This window comes from Poecilia reticulata, linkage group LG12, assembly GCF_000633615.1.
Source record: "Poecilia reticulata strain Guanapo linkage group LG12, Guppy_female_1.0+MT, whole genome shotgun sequence".
Taxonomy (NCBI): Eukaryota; Metazoa; Chordata; class Actinopteri; order Cyprinodontiformes; family Poeciliidae; genus Poecilia; species Poecilia reticulata.
In genome coordinates, this window is record NC_024342.1 from 13,920,869 (window position 1) to 13,937,395 (window position 16,527).

The 16,527-nt window shown below is 38.6% G+C and overlaps 1 protein-coding gene across 1 annotated transcript; it reads left to right on the forward strand.

Annotated features, from left to right (window-relative positions):
- Nucleotides 1–10: 10 nt before the first annotated feature.
- camkk2 (calcium/calmodulin-dependent protein kinase kinase 2) lies at nt 11–15,633 on the forward strand. Its single transcript, XM_008423960.2, has 17 exons — nt 11–348; nt 4,563–4,840; nt 4,944–5,285; nt 6,474–6,521; nt 7,367–7,420; nt 8,239–8,290; nt 8,397–8,530; nt 8,823–8,859; nt 9,039–9,060; nt 9,160–9,248; nt 9,879–10,078; nt 10,223–10,276; nt 10,398–10,471; nt 10,568–10,655; nt 11,170–11,301; nt 11,459–11,562; nt 13,016–15,633. The coding sequence occupies exons 2-17, from the start codon at nt 4,625–4,627 to the stop codon at nt 13,086–13,088; spliced, it is 1,719 nt and encodes a 572-aa protein (XP_008422182.1). The 5' UTR covers nt 11–348; nt 4,563–4,624; the 3' UTR covers nt 13,089–15,633.
- The last annotated feature ends 894 nt before the right edge of the window (nt 15,634–16,527 follow it).

The window sequence follows — 16,527 nt, forward strand, 5'->3', positions numbered from 1 at the left end:
CGGTGTTGGCCGTGCTGTGTAGATCAGAAATTAAGCACCATGAAGTATTTTCCTGAAGTCGTGAGAAAAATGAAAACTATGAGGGACAGCATACACTGCTTCTGCTTATGAATCTAATTTTTGCGAGTGAATTTCTCAACGTTATGTAAATAATTGCACGCTGTCAGTATTCCCTTCGTGTGAAGCTCTGGACCTACGCTGTCGACCGCTCCATCACAACATCGGCTGTCAGTCTGCTACATTTTCCGTCTCTCTCAAAGCTAGCTAGCTGGCAGCAGCTACTGTAACACATCAGCTGGAAGAAGGAACCTCACATTTCTGAATTTACGCCCCCAGTTGCACGGAGAGGTAAGACTTAAATAACGTCAGAATGTATGTTTTTGATTGATTCAATGGCTTTGCTATCGAGTGGAAGCTTCTTTAAGCGCTAGAATCGTTACTATCATCATTGACGCCCGTTACTGCAACATCTGTATGTTGACGTTAAAGCAGCTGCTAACGTTAGCCGAGACGCTAGACTTTGAGCTTTAGAGAGGAGTTGGCTCGCTGGGACTGCAAACAACCGTAACATTCGCTTCAATCTTGGCAGCAAAGACGCCCTTTGGCACATCGATCTTTACAATCACTTTAATAAGTTGCATTATTAATGCAAGTCGCCTAATATATTACCAGAAACTCGGAAGCATTTCATTGAAAGCGGCTCATAATTTGCATGTCATGTTTATGTTTACAGTTGGAGATTTTAAAATTGCACGTTTTCAGCCTGGCAACAATTTAACACAAATGCTTCAGTCTAAACTGAAATATCTCTGCCTACTATATTATTATGTAACATTAGTTACAACGAGAATCTAAAGTTGCATAACATTCTTCCCCAAATGTTGTCATCATCACGCTATATTTCCATTTAGGTTTGTTTTAGGGGTATTTACAGACTAGTATAAAACGTTTTTATGAAGTTTGAAACAGCAACTTGATGCCACCGGTCTATGCCATCATTCAACAATGGAAAGCGGAAGCAGAAAAATGAGGCAGGGGATAATTTCTTTGCCGCTGTTTGAAGCATATTTGACGCCTTCTTTCCACAATCTTTATCCTGGATTGTCAGTCAGCTGGCTGATAGAAAACCATTACACTTTAGTCTTACTTTCTACAATTTCGAATTTGATTTACCTTTATTTCTTTTCCTTTAAGCAGAACAAAAGCAACATGAGTCCATACTCCACTAGATGTATAATTATTGTGTGACGGATTCTTGTATAGGTCAAAGTATTTCAAAATTTCCCACAGTTGAGCTAACCCAAGTGAGATATGACAGGAAATATTTGGAAATAACTGGTAAAACATACATAATCTAGGTTAAATGTAAATATATTTCACATGTTGAATTTAATTATTTATAAATCTAAAAATTGAATATTTAGTATCTTGTGGTTGAACTGCTATCAATACTATGTTCCCAGTTTTACACAGGATGTAAAAAGACATGAGTTCATATAAAAAGTACAATCTTGTAAGCGACCTCACGCCCATATTGTGTGGCATTTAAACTGTTCACAATCGACTTTAATCTAACAACTCCCTTCTGAATAGTTTTGAAATCAACACATTTGTGGAAACATTGGTGTCATCATTTATTTGTGACTCAGTGAATGTCATGTTTTTTTATTTATTTTTTATTTTATTTTTATTTTATTATTTTTCTCTTATTTCCTTTTTTTATGGACCTTTTTGGTCTGGAATAAAGATTGATTGATATATTGCCATTATTAAAAATCCTTTAAAATATTTGACATCAAATTAGGGTGAGATGCCGCTGTTTTGCATTAAAAGCTTGCTGCTCTTGTAGCAGGTTAAGGGATAAATGACTGGCTCTGTTCTCAGCCGTGTGATGATAACACTGCACTTAAGTTAATCTAGGAGATCCTTTCTTGCATTTACTGCAGCTTATCTCCTGCATGACTCCACACACCACTGACTTTGCTGCCCTGTGTATCGCTTAATGAAGCTTGGGATGCTCCTCTGCTCCAGATGGCTGTGTGTTGTACTGGTATGTCTGCAGGATCACATCTATGGCATAATTAATGCACTACATACCTCGGACCACCCTGCCCCCCTTTTACCCTTCCGCCCCACATTCTATGATAAGTCCTGCTTTCCTCTCCCCTCGTGCCCAGATTGTCCAGGTCAACTCATGTGACTTTGGGTCTAAGAGGCTAAATACAGCATCTGGAGCTTTATAGCATCTGCTGGTGTTTTACAGGACTTGAATTTAATCTTAGTCTGATGGCACCTTAAGTGGGCGCCTCTCCCACATATCATCCTCATTTAACTCTCGCCTAGCTCGCACACTGTTATGTTTACCTCATAGCTTTGTTTGTCCTCTGTTACTTCGGTTTATCGTGCTTCCATGACCACAATCCTCTTAAAAAACAATCCAACAAAAATTATGTAGATCTTCCTTCCGCCTCTGCTTTTCTCTTCTCCTCGTTCCTCGGATAATGAGCGTATAAAAAGCATGAGTGGACTTGGAGATGGAAAACGTGGTCTTAAATTATGCAAACAAAATAAATTAAAAAAAAAGCACGGTCGTCATTAAATGCTGTGGAGATAATTAATCATGTTGTATGACTGACATCAAAAGCGTACTCCAATGTTGCTCCTTCGGATGCACCACTTTGTATCTGCTTACCAGAGCTGAAATTGGTGCATCTAGAAGTGTTCAGATCAATTAATTAGTGCATCACAGGGCGTGTGGGGAAAAAGTCAAGACTCTATTGAGGGTTCAAATGAAAACAAAATGTCTGCTTAGGTTAAGTTGTAGGTGAAAAGCATCTGGTTTGAGATACTTCAGCTCTGTGGGTAGGAAAATATTATTGACATACAATGTCAACGAAAGATATGTATTTGCATATGTAAACTGCACTGCCATCCAATTCATTTTGTACCTCTTACTTCTGAGTTTGTCTTCCACTTTCCAGTTGCCAGTTGGTTGGCCACACTTCAAAAATGAGAAGTTCACAAGAGACTGAAAGCAAAGGAGTCATGCTTCAGATGGGGGAAATTCTTACTTTTCAGAAAAAACGTGCAAGAAACGATAATATGGGTTGAATTTTATAATAACTATAGGACTTGACGGAGAAACGCCTAATTAAAGGTCAGTGGCTCCTACAGCGCAGGACTGAGTCACTGGTCTAGGCACCTCTTCACTATGTGCCTATTGGTTACAATGATATTGCAATAACAGTATGTGATAGAATGTGCAGCCCTCAGTCTCGCAAGGAATATTTATTTGTTTTTGTAAACCTAACCTAACAAAAATCAATATGCCATTAGGTATCAAACTAGAAGCAAAATGTTGAATCAGTCAGGAGTCTGGAAATGGTTGAAGATCATTATTTCATTCTTTATCATTTTTTCCAGATTGCAAATAATGGCAAAATGCAAGACTGAGAATTTAACTGTCAACTCTATCCGTGTTAGCAGAAAAAAGGGGACCATTTTAAGTTTGCCAAAATTTCTTTTGCTTTTAACTAATAACGCCTCCATCCTTCTTGACACCTCTGTGAAAGAAGTGTAAATGCCTTCTAATAAATCAGGATTTTATTGCAGAAACATTTTATACACACACACACACACACACACACACACACAAAAACTATTCCACTGGCAATGTGTTTTGGAGATTTTATACTTAAAATATAATACACTAAATAGAATAAACACAGTTTAAGATGAACATTTTGTATACCAGATAATGTGACGGAAGCTTCAAAATTAGAAAAAAGTGAGTTGTCGGCTTATGTGGGAAAAAACCCCTAAAACCAAAAACCAACAAACAGGAAGTCAGTCGAGCACAAATTATTTTTTCTGAGTGTTGACACTTAATTCTTAATGATGTGCCATAAAATTGCCTTTTAGAGTAGAGAATGTGGATAACAGCTTTCAGGCAGAAAACAAATACAAAATCAAATTTTTACAATGATTTAATTTAATGAAGGAGAAAGGTTTGTCAAATCTACTTTAGGTAATCAGTGGTTTGGCGCTTTTGGCAGCAATAAGAGCCATCAAGAGATGCTTAGTCCACTTTTTTTTTTTTCACAGAATTGTTTTAATTCAGCTTCACTGGAGAGTTTTTAAGTATGACTGAACAGCCTGGCGGCCTCAGGCCATCACAATGATTGTTGCTATGATGTTCTTTCTGAAATATTGGGATAATTTTACACCAGATGTAGCAAGCTTTCCAAAAAGTTCTACTTCTGTCATGTTAGACAGAGTATAGATTATTATTATTTTTTTTATGTAAATGACCGTGTTTCTCAGTAAAGCAGGACGAGGTTGGTTTGGATAGGTTTTTCTCAATATATGGAATCATCATTTAAAAACAGTTTTTTTTGTGTATGTTTGTTTACTCTGGTTGTTTGATATAAAATATTTAAGATACTCTTCATTGATCACAAAAATCAAAAACAGAATACATATCTTAGGGAGGTAGGAATCTGTATAAGTCCTGTAACAACAAGAGCAACATCCTTTTATTTTGTGCAAATTCTTTTTCTCAGGTGCAGTTCTCCTACAGGATGCAGTCCGATGGAGGAGTTGTCTAGTTTTGTGAAGAGGCACCATGTTTCCTTGTCATGTAACTCCTTGGCCCTCTGCTGAGTCTCCGGCGTCCTGCGGCAGTTATGCACCGTCAGTGCAGCAACCTCTCCCTGATCTGCTGCGCAGCTGTCCCGCCCCGCCTTTAAACGCGCTCTCTCAGACACCGTCCCCAGACCCCATGGAGTCCCTCATTGTGGTCACGGAGTATGAACCAAGTCAACCACCCGGAGAGGAAGAGGTGAGCTGGAGCATACTGATTCATGTGTTTCAAAAACAATAAGCGTATAATTTTTTATTTTTTTTTCCAAAAATAATAAGTAAAAACCAACATGTCATGTTAGGTGGAAGAAATGGACAGCTCTGAGACGCCGGAGCCAGCTTCCTCAGCAGGAGCACCTTTCCGGACTCCATCCTGCGACCTGCTGTCCCATACAGTTGGTCGGCCCGAGGTTCTGCTGCCTGAAAGCCAAGAGCAACGGGGCAGATTGAGTTTGTCTGACCGGAAACTTTCCCTGCAAGAACGCTCACACACTGCCACCTCGCCCTGCAGTTCGCCTGGACTTAACGGGCGCTATATTTACCCGTCGTTACCTTACTCTCCCATCACATCGCCCCACTCCTCCCCACGCCTGCCCCGCCGGCCCACTGTGGAGTCCCACAGCGTTTCCATCATAGATCTCCAGGTAAGATACCCCGTTCAAACTGACATCAGTTCAGTTTTCAAACCATCTTCATTAGTAGTTTATCATCGATTTATTTATTCAAAATTCATCTAAATTCAGTACAATCGTACTGAAATTATACTACGAAGTTTATATACTTAGATTAGATACCAGAGCTCCCAGTTCCAAATCTAAATATAGGTTCACTAGGGATTGACCAGAGGTAACTCGGCAGGCCGGCATTGAAAACAAAACCTGTAAAAACAGAGGATGGATGGTCAAATGGACTGATTAACCAATGGATGGATGATCACTTGGATGGATGATTGATGGATCCATTCTCAGATTGTTTTTGAACTGTGATACTAAAATATTTCCAGATTCACAGTTTACTCAGCAGATTAAGATAATATATAAACTATTTGTTTAATAGTTCCTCACTAATCAAGTGATGAAGGATTCGTTGAAAATCAGTGAATTTGAGGTTGTAAGCACCACAATAGTAAATATGAATATAGGATCTGCTTTCTCTGCACCCTGACTTACTGTGTACTCTCTTGAGGCTTTAGTAAAGCATTATACATGAATGGACAAACTAATGCTGACGCAGACTAACTCTCTGAGGTGCATCTGCTAGTATACCACGATATTCAAATGAACTGTAAGTATTTAGAATTACATGTACATTTCTTGTTGAAAGCAGCAGCACTGGTTAAGATCAAGCTGTGGAGGCACAGGTAAGATTTTATAGACTCGGTGAAAGTAGCTGATAGCTGTGGTAGAACTTGATGTGGGTAGTGTTTCGTTCTGTTCTACATCCTGCAAAGGTTCTTGATATAGTGGGATCAGATTTTGTTATATCAAAAGTCATATTTGTGAAGGATTTACATGACTATTATTTATTATTTACATTACAGAGCCTTCAAATGAACATTAAAATATATATTTTAATGCTCTGATTAAAGTTTATTTTTTTTGTATTTATTGAACACCCCCCCCTGCCCCCCCCACACACACACTTATATCCATATGTCTTTTTATAATAAAAAACCTAAATGTGAGTGAGGCATTTTGCCCGAATGACTTAAGTCTTCTTAATATAAAGAAAAAAAAAGTGATTGAGCATATTTGCTTTTTGCATTCTGAAGAGAATCACAAATATTCCTTTTTCTTCCTTTCTTTCCCTCCCTCTCTTCCTCCCCCCTCCAGGACTGCGTTCAGCTCAACCAGTACAAACTGAAGGATGAGATTGGAAAGGTACCATCCGAGACCACTCACTCACTGATTGCTCTCTTTCACCGACTCTTCCATTTCCCTTCTCCTCTCCGCCTACTGCGTGTCTGTCAAGTAAACGCACATCACTGAGGACGTGCGGTAACAGCCTCTGATATGCTCTCTCCCGGCTGTCCTCATTTTCCAAACTCCGTGTAAACCACCCGGCCATGAGAGAGTTGGAAGATGGATGAGAGGCTGGTATAAATAGTGCTCTCTAAGGATTGTGCAAGGCTTAGTGGATAGGGGTTGGTGCGAGGCAGTCGACGTGTGTGTAAATGGTTTAGATTGTTAGTATTATTCAGCAGATTGATAGTATCTATGAATTTTAACAAATATATGTAACTTCTGTAGATTGAAGCCATTTAGGATCGTTGGAGAGGCTCCTCGGTTGTGGAATTGTCACTTTGGACTGTGGGATGAGCTATTTGCTTCCTCTCCGTGCTACAATCTGCTCCCCCAGCAGGAACCGAGTCTGCCCTCTCTCTCTCTCTGTGTTTGTTTTGTTGTGTATGAATTTGTCTGCACAGGGCTCTAATTGGGCCCACTTTCTACACAGAGTTTCCTGCGTTGAGGAGTTTTGAAGGGGGGAGGGGTGCGGTGTGATGGCACAAACCAGATCCAGTTTCCTTAATTAGCCTGAAATCAAAAATGAAAGAGCGATGGAGAGAGAGGATTTGAATTTCTCTGTTCTCACTTTGAAGCAGCTGGTACTCTTTCAGTGTGGGCCCACTCACTTCAGCTCGTGTGTTGATGCTTGTGTGTTTTCTACATATTAATGTTGTTTATTTTGTATGAAACGTTTATTTTATTTTTTTTCTCTTCCGCAGGGCTCTTATGGCGTTGTCAAGCTTGCTTACAATGAGGATGACAACACATACTATGTGAATATTGTGAACCCCACTCCCACATCCTAATTGCACAATAATGATACGCCTGTTATTTTTTATGAATAAGCTACATCTGTGAGAAAGTTCAGAATGTCATTTACTCTTCATAACAATGACTCAGTGACAGCGACTGAAAATGTCATGGGGGTTGTTTTACTAATTTCTCCCAAAGCACACATGTCACAACTGGTGATTATATCATTAAGTGGCACAAAAAAACTGAGTAGATTAAGTAAAGTTTTTGTTAATTGCAGCAATCATTGCAGTATTGAACAAAAGTATTTTCGTTCAATACTGTTTCCAAATATTATTTAGCCCCAGATTTCATCACAGTCCTGCTAGAAGCTTCATTTCTGCACCAGTCTCAGCTTTTTTGCAGCCTCTGTCAGGTTTCCGTTTAGGATGCGCTGCCCATGATGAGAAAATTTGTGAATGTGATTCCAGTGCTCTGTATATGGAAATCTTTAGGCATGCTGTGCTTTCTAAAAATCACTTTTGAGTCTGTAAAAGTGATTCTTTTAGTTACTGAGAAGCATTAGTTACCAGACAAAAGATTTTCAAGGTAAGAGAGATGTTTTTTTTTTTAATTTTTTTTTTTTACTGTAGGTGCTACCACTGTCATCTGTACAGTAGGTGTATGAGTGGGTGCGCTGTCAGTATAGCAGCATCTGATTGTGTGGTATCCAGCTCCTTTTTTTCCCCCATCTGCCCCTTTGTTCATCTTTTTCCTGGATCTCTGCCTACTGGGCTCTCCCGCCTCCTGTCCTCCTTATCCTCCACCGAATCTAAACCTGTTTCTCTCTGTTGTGTAGGCGATGAAGCTTCTGTCCAAGAAGAGGCTTCTGAGGCAGGCAGGGTTTCCACGTAAGTCAGAAACTGGGTCTTTAATGCTGCAGTAGATAACTGATAAAGGTCACTTTACTCTTTTTGTCTTTTGTCCAACCTCTTACTATTCACCAATCTCCATCAGGGAGACCACCTCCTCGTGGAACCAGAGCGGTCCCCGAGGGTCCAGCTCAGCATAAAGGGCCACTGGAACGAGTTTATCAAGAGATAGCCATTCTAAAAAAACTTGACCATCCTAATGTAGTTAAACTAGTAGAGGTATGTAAACTGCAGTTTACTTTTACAGTGCTGATTTTATTGTCAAAATTACAGATCATCAAACTAATGTTAATATCAGAGATAGGTAATATGGGTAAATAAACAAAGCAATCCAAACACCTGTTTTGAAAATGACCTAATCTAAAGAAATTAAAAAATAAAACAAATGAAATCATTGACATGTATAACTCAGGAAAAGGCCACAAATCAATCCCCTGCTGCCAGTGCATGTGAATGAAAAGATGAGGTTTGATTGACATTCATTTCTTGTCCCCTCGTGTTGTGATGGCAGGTTTTGGATGACCCCGGCGAGGACCATCTGTACATGGGTATGTTCTGGCCAAACTGTCACTGTCCAGACTGCAAACAGACATAACACAGATGTTTTTTTTATTCTAATAAAGCATATGGAAATACTACTTTTTATTTTGATAACATTTGTAATAAAACTACATTGTAGAATATGTCTCCTGACACGTAATCTTTTTTTCCTTGTTATTTGTCACAGTGTTTGAGCTGGTGAAGCAAGGGTGAGACACGCTTCTGTTATGGCAATGATTATACAACTGATATGGACTCAATCTCATTACTTCCAATTGCTAATGGTGTGTGTGTGTGTGTGTGTTCAGGGCTGTGATGGAGGTGCCAACTGATAAACCCTTCAGCGAGGAACAGGCCCGCTTTTACTTCAGGGATCTGCTGAGAGGAATCGAGTACTGTGAGTCCCTCAGGTTTCTACATTCATTTTCCATCTAATGGAAGCAATTATTTAATCAATATGAATCACTTTTGCTTCAAAATGAACCTGTGATAGATTATACCTGCTATACTGATATGGCTTTTATTTTTAGGTGAAATAAAAGGTATTGTGAATAATCACTCTTGTCTAGGTTAGACATTAACATGCTCTCACTGTACCATTAAGATTTGTTTTCACGATGCTACACTGGCTTTACAAAGTTCTCCATGTGAGCTGCTCTTGACTCCAGCCACCCACGAGGATCATTTCACATAATTTTCCTGGCTGCAAATGCATTTCAGCTAAAGAGAAAAGCTGTTAAACAAGGGTTGTCTAAGAGACTATTACTGGGATAAAAGGAAAGGGAGGGCTTTAAGTCTCAGACTCAAAAAAAAAAAACTTATAACAATCACATCTAAAAAAAAAAGCTTTTCTCAGTATGTGTAGTTTAGTTGAAATTCAACCACCTCCATATTCTCTCTTTACGTGATCAGCATAAATTACGGCCGTTATTCTTTTGGACAGTGATGTTTACCTGGAGATCCTTTAGCATTTCCAGACTTATGTTCTCATAATTTGACTTGTATTACCACCTCATGGTTTTAACAGTGCATTATCAGAGAATCATCCATAGAGACATCAAACCCTCTAACCTGTTGGTGGGAGAAGACGGACACATCAAGATTGCAGACTTTGGAGTTAGCAACCAGTTTGAAGGTGCCGATGCCCTGCTCACTAGCACAGTGGGAACACCTGCTTTCCTCGCTCCCGAAACACTTTCTGAGACCAGAAAAAATTTCTCTGGGAAGGTGAGGCAGCGTTTGTGGCTAACCAGTGCCACCTGGAGACTGTTGTCAGTAATGCAATACAGCACTGATGGTGTTTCAGATACATTTTTTTTCTGTTTATTAGTTGACATGGCTTTAAGGTATTTCTTATTTTTCTTTTTAAAGGCATTGGATGTCTGGGCTATGGGAGTAACGCTTTACTGCTTCGTCTTTGGAGTGGTGAGTGTGTCCACTGCAAAAAATAAAAAAAAAGTAGAGGCTGCTTGTCTCCTTAAAAGTTGCCCCTAATGGTGGTGTTCCATTAAAACAAAAAAACAATGCATATTAATTGTCTCCACAGTGTCCTTTTATGGATGAGCGCATTCTTAGTCTACATCAAAAAATCAAAACCCAACCTGTGGTGATACCAGAATGGTATGTTTTAATTTGTGCTTTATGCTGTTTTTTTTTCCACTCACTTGCTGCTGTTTGCTCCGAAGCTTAGCGTTCCTCGTTTTCTTGTGCCAACAGTGCAAACATATCGGATGGCCTCAAAGATTTGTTGTTGAAAATGTTGGACAAGAATCCAGAGGCCAGAATATCAGTGGCACAGATAAAGGTGAACACTTTCTATAGTTTCCTAATCTGACAACAGGCTACATTAGTTATCCCCCAAGTCAGGATTGTTTTGTAAATGGATATAAAGACCCTGCTTCATTTTGGTATGAATATATAACAAAAATGATATTTTTTCCAAACATGAAATTGTTTTTATGTGAAACAACATACGTCTTCAGAGATAAATATCTTTTATGATGAAGGGGATTTTAATTTCGGTAGATAAAAGGACTCTACGGTTTTAATGCTGGGTTTTTGAGCAGGTTTCAGTTCCAGATTACGTTATCACTCCATGTATAGAAGTGCGGTTAGAAATGTATGTATTTCTGCTTTGACAAACAATAGAAAGATCAGTAGTGCAACATTTATACTGATGCTGTCATAATGTGAAGGTTTGTTTGGTACTGGAAACAGTTTCCTGTAGAAATGTGCATACATGTTCATATTCTTTACTTATTTCTTTATCCTTGTATGATATATTAACTTATGTCTAACATTAACATTGTTGTGTCCAGGCTCATCCGTGGGTGACGAAGAACGGTGCCGAGCCTCTTCCTCCCCAGGATGACAACTGCTGTTTGCTGATTGAGGTCACTGAGGAGGAAGTGGAGAACTCTGTTAAACACATCCCAAGCCTGGCTACAGTGGTGAGTTTCTCTGTTAATGGGCAGTAAGAAAATGCCATCGCCACTAGCTTATGTTTTAAAAATGGATTTTAACGATCTTGGTATAAAGTGGGTAGATTTAAATAAAAAAAACTGTCTTATATTAATCTGTGTAATATTTTGCATAAACTTTTGACAGATTTTGGTGAGAACCATGTTAAGGAAGCGCTCCTTTGGGAATCCCTTCGACTTGAGCCGAAAGGAGGATCGCAGCGGTTTGTGTGCTCCAGCGCAAACATTTACGTGAGTGTATTGTTTACAGGCCGACCTAATGATACCATGACAACAGTTGGGAGTCCTTGTGCAATGCGGTTTCACCACCACAACTTTCTTTCATAATTGTGCCTTCTCACTTAGTGCGTTTCATGTTGTAATAATGAAGAATGATTTTGCCATTTTATTTGACCCATCACAAGACAGGGCCCACCTTTTTCACTAAATCCACGAAACATCATTTCCGACTCGGTTCTTAAAAGCACGGTGTGTCTTTTGATATTGTCAGGTGATGATAATAAATCCTGCGCTTAAATGCTGTGTTCCACCACTGCGGGTTCTAATCAGATCTTCAATCAGCTGATGAGTTTTGTGAACTGCTTGTTTACAGTATTATTAAATGAAGATGGGGGCCTCTGTTAGCAGGGATACTGAGATGATAGCATGGTATGAAGGATGCTGTCTCCATGCGATCCTCCACAAAAACGCTGAATAAAATGCAGGATGGAACTTTTAATTGATTAGACATTTATTGTGCGTAATGTTGTTTATTTTATTTATTTATTTTTTTGGATAGTAACATTTACATTTCTCATGGTAAATTATATAAATATATAATTGTAGATATGATTTGAGTAAAAAAGACAAAAAAAAACTTTTACATTCCACATCCTGATTGTATGGCTTTGCACATAACACTCCTCTCCTTCGCTCTATAAAAACAAATAAAAATAAGAGAGAGTAACTATATATAAATGAACATTGCAATAGGTTGAGTCAATGGATGTTGGAAATAAAGTAAATGTTTTATTCTTGTTCATTTCTGCATATTGCTGCTCCATAGAGTTGGTGCTCAGGTTGTGGAAAAACACACCGGTTCATTTAAAAAGAACCCTGTTTGACACTCGGGACGGCCCTGACAAACTGGGAGATTTAAAAGAAGAGACAGTCTAAACATACAGGCATCAGGCCAGAAGTACTTCCATGGGGCGTATGGTTAATTGCAAATACAGCTCCATCAATGTCTTTCTCCAGGAAAGGGACGCGGCTAAACAGAGTCAACCAGCTAAGAGTTGTTCTTTGGAAAGACAAATAAGGAGATGAAACAATGCTAATGGCAAAAATAGCTCTGTCAATGACTTCATCAAACAAAAAGAAGCTAAACGTGGAATCATTTCGGTAGAATCACTTCCTGTGGAAAAAAACGAAGACAGTTCATTTAAACACTGCAACTCTTAACCCTCAGTTTGAAATCCTCCCCTGTAAGCAGGTAATCATCTAATTTCAGAAGTATCATAGAACAAATATCATAAATACTCTAATGTCTGATGAAAACTATTTGAAACCACGTACAGATAAGGTCTTTGCTTTCGTTTTTTTACTTCGGTAGAGCGGTGCTTCAAAATTGTTCCAGTTGTGCGAGATCAGCGTTTTCTCGTTGCGATGCTGCCGCTGGTGCTGAGTCTCGGTTGTTTTCACTCAGGAAACAAGAGAGCGCAGACGGAGTGAGAAGCATGGACCTGCCCTACGTAGGAGAAGACGAGGCTCTTTCCTGATGGAAACGGCTTTATATGCACACTGAAATCTTCCTGCCTGTAACTGCACAACACGACAACCCCTTTACTCTTTTAAACCGGCCGTCAACGCTTACGGACTTTAACTTTTTATGTTGGATGCGAAGAATTTTAAAAGAAGGGACGAACTTATGATCCTAAGGACTTTGGTGAGGATTTTGTGACGATGGTTATCTTTTCTCTTCTTGTACAGCTTACCTTTGGGGTGGTGGGGGTTTGTGACTGTCGTATGTGAACCTCCCAGGGGGTTAACCCCCGTAAAACCTTGAAATGTCACATCCTTTTCCTCAACTTACACTTCTCCTCCTCCTCTTTCTCTCTTGCATGCGTTTATAGTCTCAGCATGCCTCGTCTCAGGCTTCAATGGTCCAGTTTCAGGTTTTTAACGTAGTCTAACCCCTAGATCCCCCACTTGTTTTTACTTGATAAGATCTTCAGGTGTACTGCGCTGAAAGGAAAAAAATAAAAAGGGGGCTGTTTGGATGTGAGTTCACCATCACAGCCGGCCTTCTCTTTGGCAGAGAATGCCTCCTGACAAAGATTGTCGAAGTTCAGAGTATGGCAGAGTGGCAGTGCCCAGTTTTGTTACATATTTAACAAGCTGTACAGTTTACCAAATAAGGAAAAAGGGAAGCTAAAACATGTTTACTTCATTGAATGCATGCATTTATTTTTTACAAGATATTTATCTTAATTCCCACACTTGTAAGCTTGACGTGTACTGCAATTAATAGAAAGCTTTAAATGATTTAAAATGATTAATGTAGTGCTGTGTGAACGTTCACATCTGTCGTCACTGCATTTGGATGGCATAGGGGGGGAAAAAGGACCTTTATATATGCTAAAACTTGTACTTTCAGACATCTTAAGTGAAGAGTTTTTGTTTTAGGTGTTTACACTCAATTTTAAAGCTCAGTGAGCTGCAGTAAGCTGAATATTAAAGTCTGCATGTGAGAACAGCAGAAAGTGTTGGTGAAAAGTTGTTGTTTCCTTAAATATGTTAATCAAAGTATTTTAATGTGCTACACAGGCAGGGCTTTACACGTTCCTGCAGCATTCTGTTTTAGGATTTACTTGATGACGACAAAACCTCAAATCAAAAAGGAAACCTTCTAGTTTTTGTTTAGTTAATTTGTTTTGTCTGACTGGATTTGTGTTATTTAAAGACAGAGAGCATTTAAATAAATGCACAGGTTTGCAAAGTAAATTACAAACAATTTCTTGTTCTTATCGTTGACCTATAAAAGCTGGCTGCTGCCATAAAGTTAGGATGGAAGCATAGTGCCAATATTCAGACTTTTTACAGATCTATGCATGTCATATCTTTTGACGTGTTTGGTCAGAAACATCAGTCATTCTGGAAAGAAGCAGAATTTAATTTCTGAAATCAGTTACAAATGTCCTCCTTCTTTTTTTCCCCACTTTTATTTTTTTTTACCTTTTCGTCCATTCCGTATTTTTTTTTTGTTTTTCAAACATTTGGTGTTGTAGATAAAATGGCTGAATGTGTGTCTAGTTAACATAGATTATTGACAGTGTTGATGCTAACATTTAATGCTTCCACACGTTTTAGTTCAGCACTTCCGTGTTGAATGTGTAAGAAAAGGGAAGGACTTTTTTTGTACTTGAACCTGCATGTTTCTCTGAACTGTATGTTGGTTTTTAAGACTCGTACTATGCACATGAAATGTCTTTATGGTGCAGCAGTACACCTTGTTGAGCACGCTCAGAAGCTATAATTCGGGTGATTCGTTTTGGAAGATTCACGATGAAGATGAATGTCATAAATTTGGTCTCATAATGATGCATTTGAAATGTTTTTTTTTTAAAGATATATATGTATAATCATACAAATAAGTTTAATAGAGTTATACAAAAAGGCTTTTTGTGGAGATGATCTGCACCTGCACTACATGCTTTTTTATCTAGACATCAACAAACTTCTGGAGTAATCTCACTCCATATTTGACCGACATTCCTGACAGAAAAGGTTCATTCTAGCTGGTTGGCTTTTCTTCGCTTTTCTTTAGACAGACAGAAGTCTACAATCGTTCAGTAAGACTGAGGTCGAGGCCATTCAAGAAGCTTAACATGTTTACCGAAACAAAGCTTCAACTATCTGCATAATGATTTGGCTGCAGGACACAACCACAGAACCATGCTGCCACCACCATGGCGACCAGTTGGCATAGTTTTCTTTAAAAGCCTCACATTGACTTTTCCAAATGGGTTCTTCAGTCTAGCTTGAAAGTGTATTTTGTAACGGGGATAATTAACGTTCATGGAAGGAAATTAAGCAACTTAAATTAACTTTCCAATTTTGATTTGGAAAAATGATCAAATATTCAGAATTACTCCATAAGCTTCTTTTTTATGGCTACAAAAAGCATACGGTCACAGTGCTGTGTCCCAGGGAAGGTTTAACCTAATAAGAGGGTTTGTATGTATACACTGAGCCTGTACGTTTAATTTTAATTCAGTTTTAATGAAAACAAATTCACAATAAATTCAAACTTGTGCACCCATATCTTGTTTTTGTGGTTCATTGGAGTTACGGCTGTATTATCATATCCTGGAAACAGTTCAAATATATCACTATATAGGCAGCCATTTAATATTGATGCCTGTCAGGAGTGTATTTCGGCTTATCATGAGAAATGTGCGGTCAGAGTGGTATGTGTCCTTTTTAATGTCAAGCAGGTTTTCAGTCAAAGTTTAAGTTATGCTTTTAAAATTAAGAGCACAACACATAAACACACTTTTTTTTTCTATGACGTAAAACACAAGCCACACAGCAGAACTCATTGAATCTAAAGATTCTTCTTATTGCTCGTAAATTTTTTTTTAAAAGAGCTTTTGAACTTGTTATATAAAGTAAAAACGCATGCCGATATGTTGAACCGCTCTATTTTTGTCCCATAAGTAGTCACCACAAAAAACCCCTAACGAAACTCAAACCGTACCGTGTTCATTATTTAAATAAACAGTCACTGCCTTTATGTAAAATTCTTTCTTTTCACTTTTTTTGCTTCAATAATCCCACTGTAGGCTCAAGGTTCCTATAGTTGGCCACAAGTGTGCGCTGTTTACTATGATATTTCTGAACATGGCAGACTAACTCTTAGATGTCTGTTTCATACAATAAAGAGAAGTGAAATTATATCTTCAAAACCCTGTTTATTCTAAAAATGAACTGATAGTTTAATCTTTAAAGTTTTGTTTACAGCTGACAGATGTTAAGATGTTTGAATTTAAATGTTAAAGTGACGCAATTTGTTGTTTTTGTCAATGAAAGCTTGTCAATGGCCAAAATGCCAGAAATGTGATCCTGGGAACATTCGGCAGACACCATCGCCTCATTCCAGGAGATTTCAATCTCTCATCCCAGGCAGAGCTAACATTCAAACAGGAGGCGGCGAGG

Coding starts and splice junctions, on each gene's coding strand:
- camkk2 (XM_008423960.2), top strand. CDS start 4,625: ATGTTTCCTTGTCATGTAACTCCTTGGCCCTCTGCTGAGTCTCCGGCG. Junction 7,421..8,238: donor AGGATGACAACACATACTAT/GTGAATATTGTG, acceptor TCTGTTGTGTAG/GCGATGAAGCTTCTGTCCAA. Junction 9,249..9,878: donor GCTGAGAGGAATCGAGTACT/GTGAGTCCCTCA, acceptor TGGTTTTAACAG/TGCATTATCAGAGAATCATC.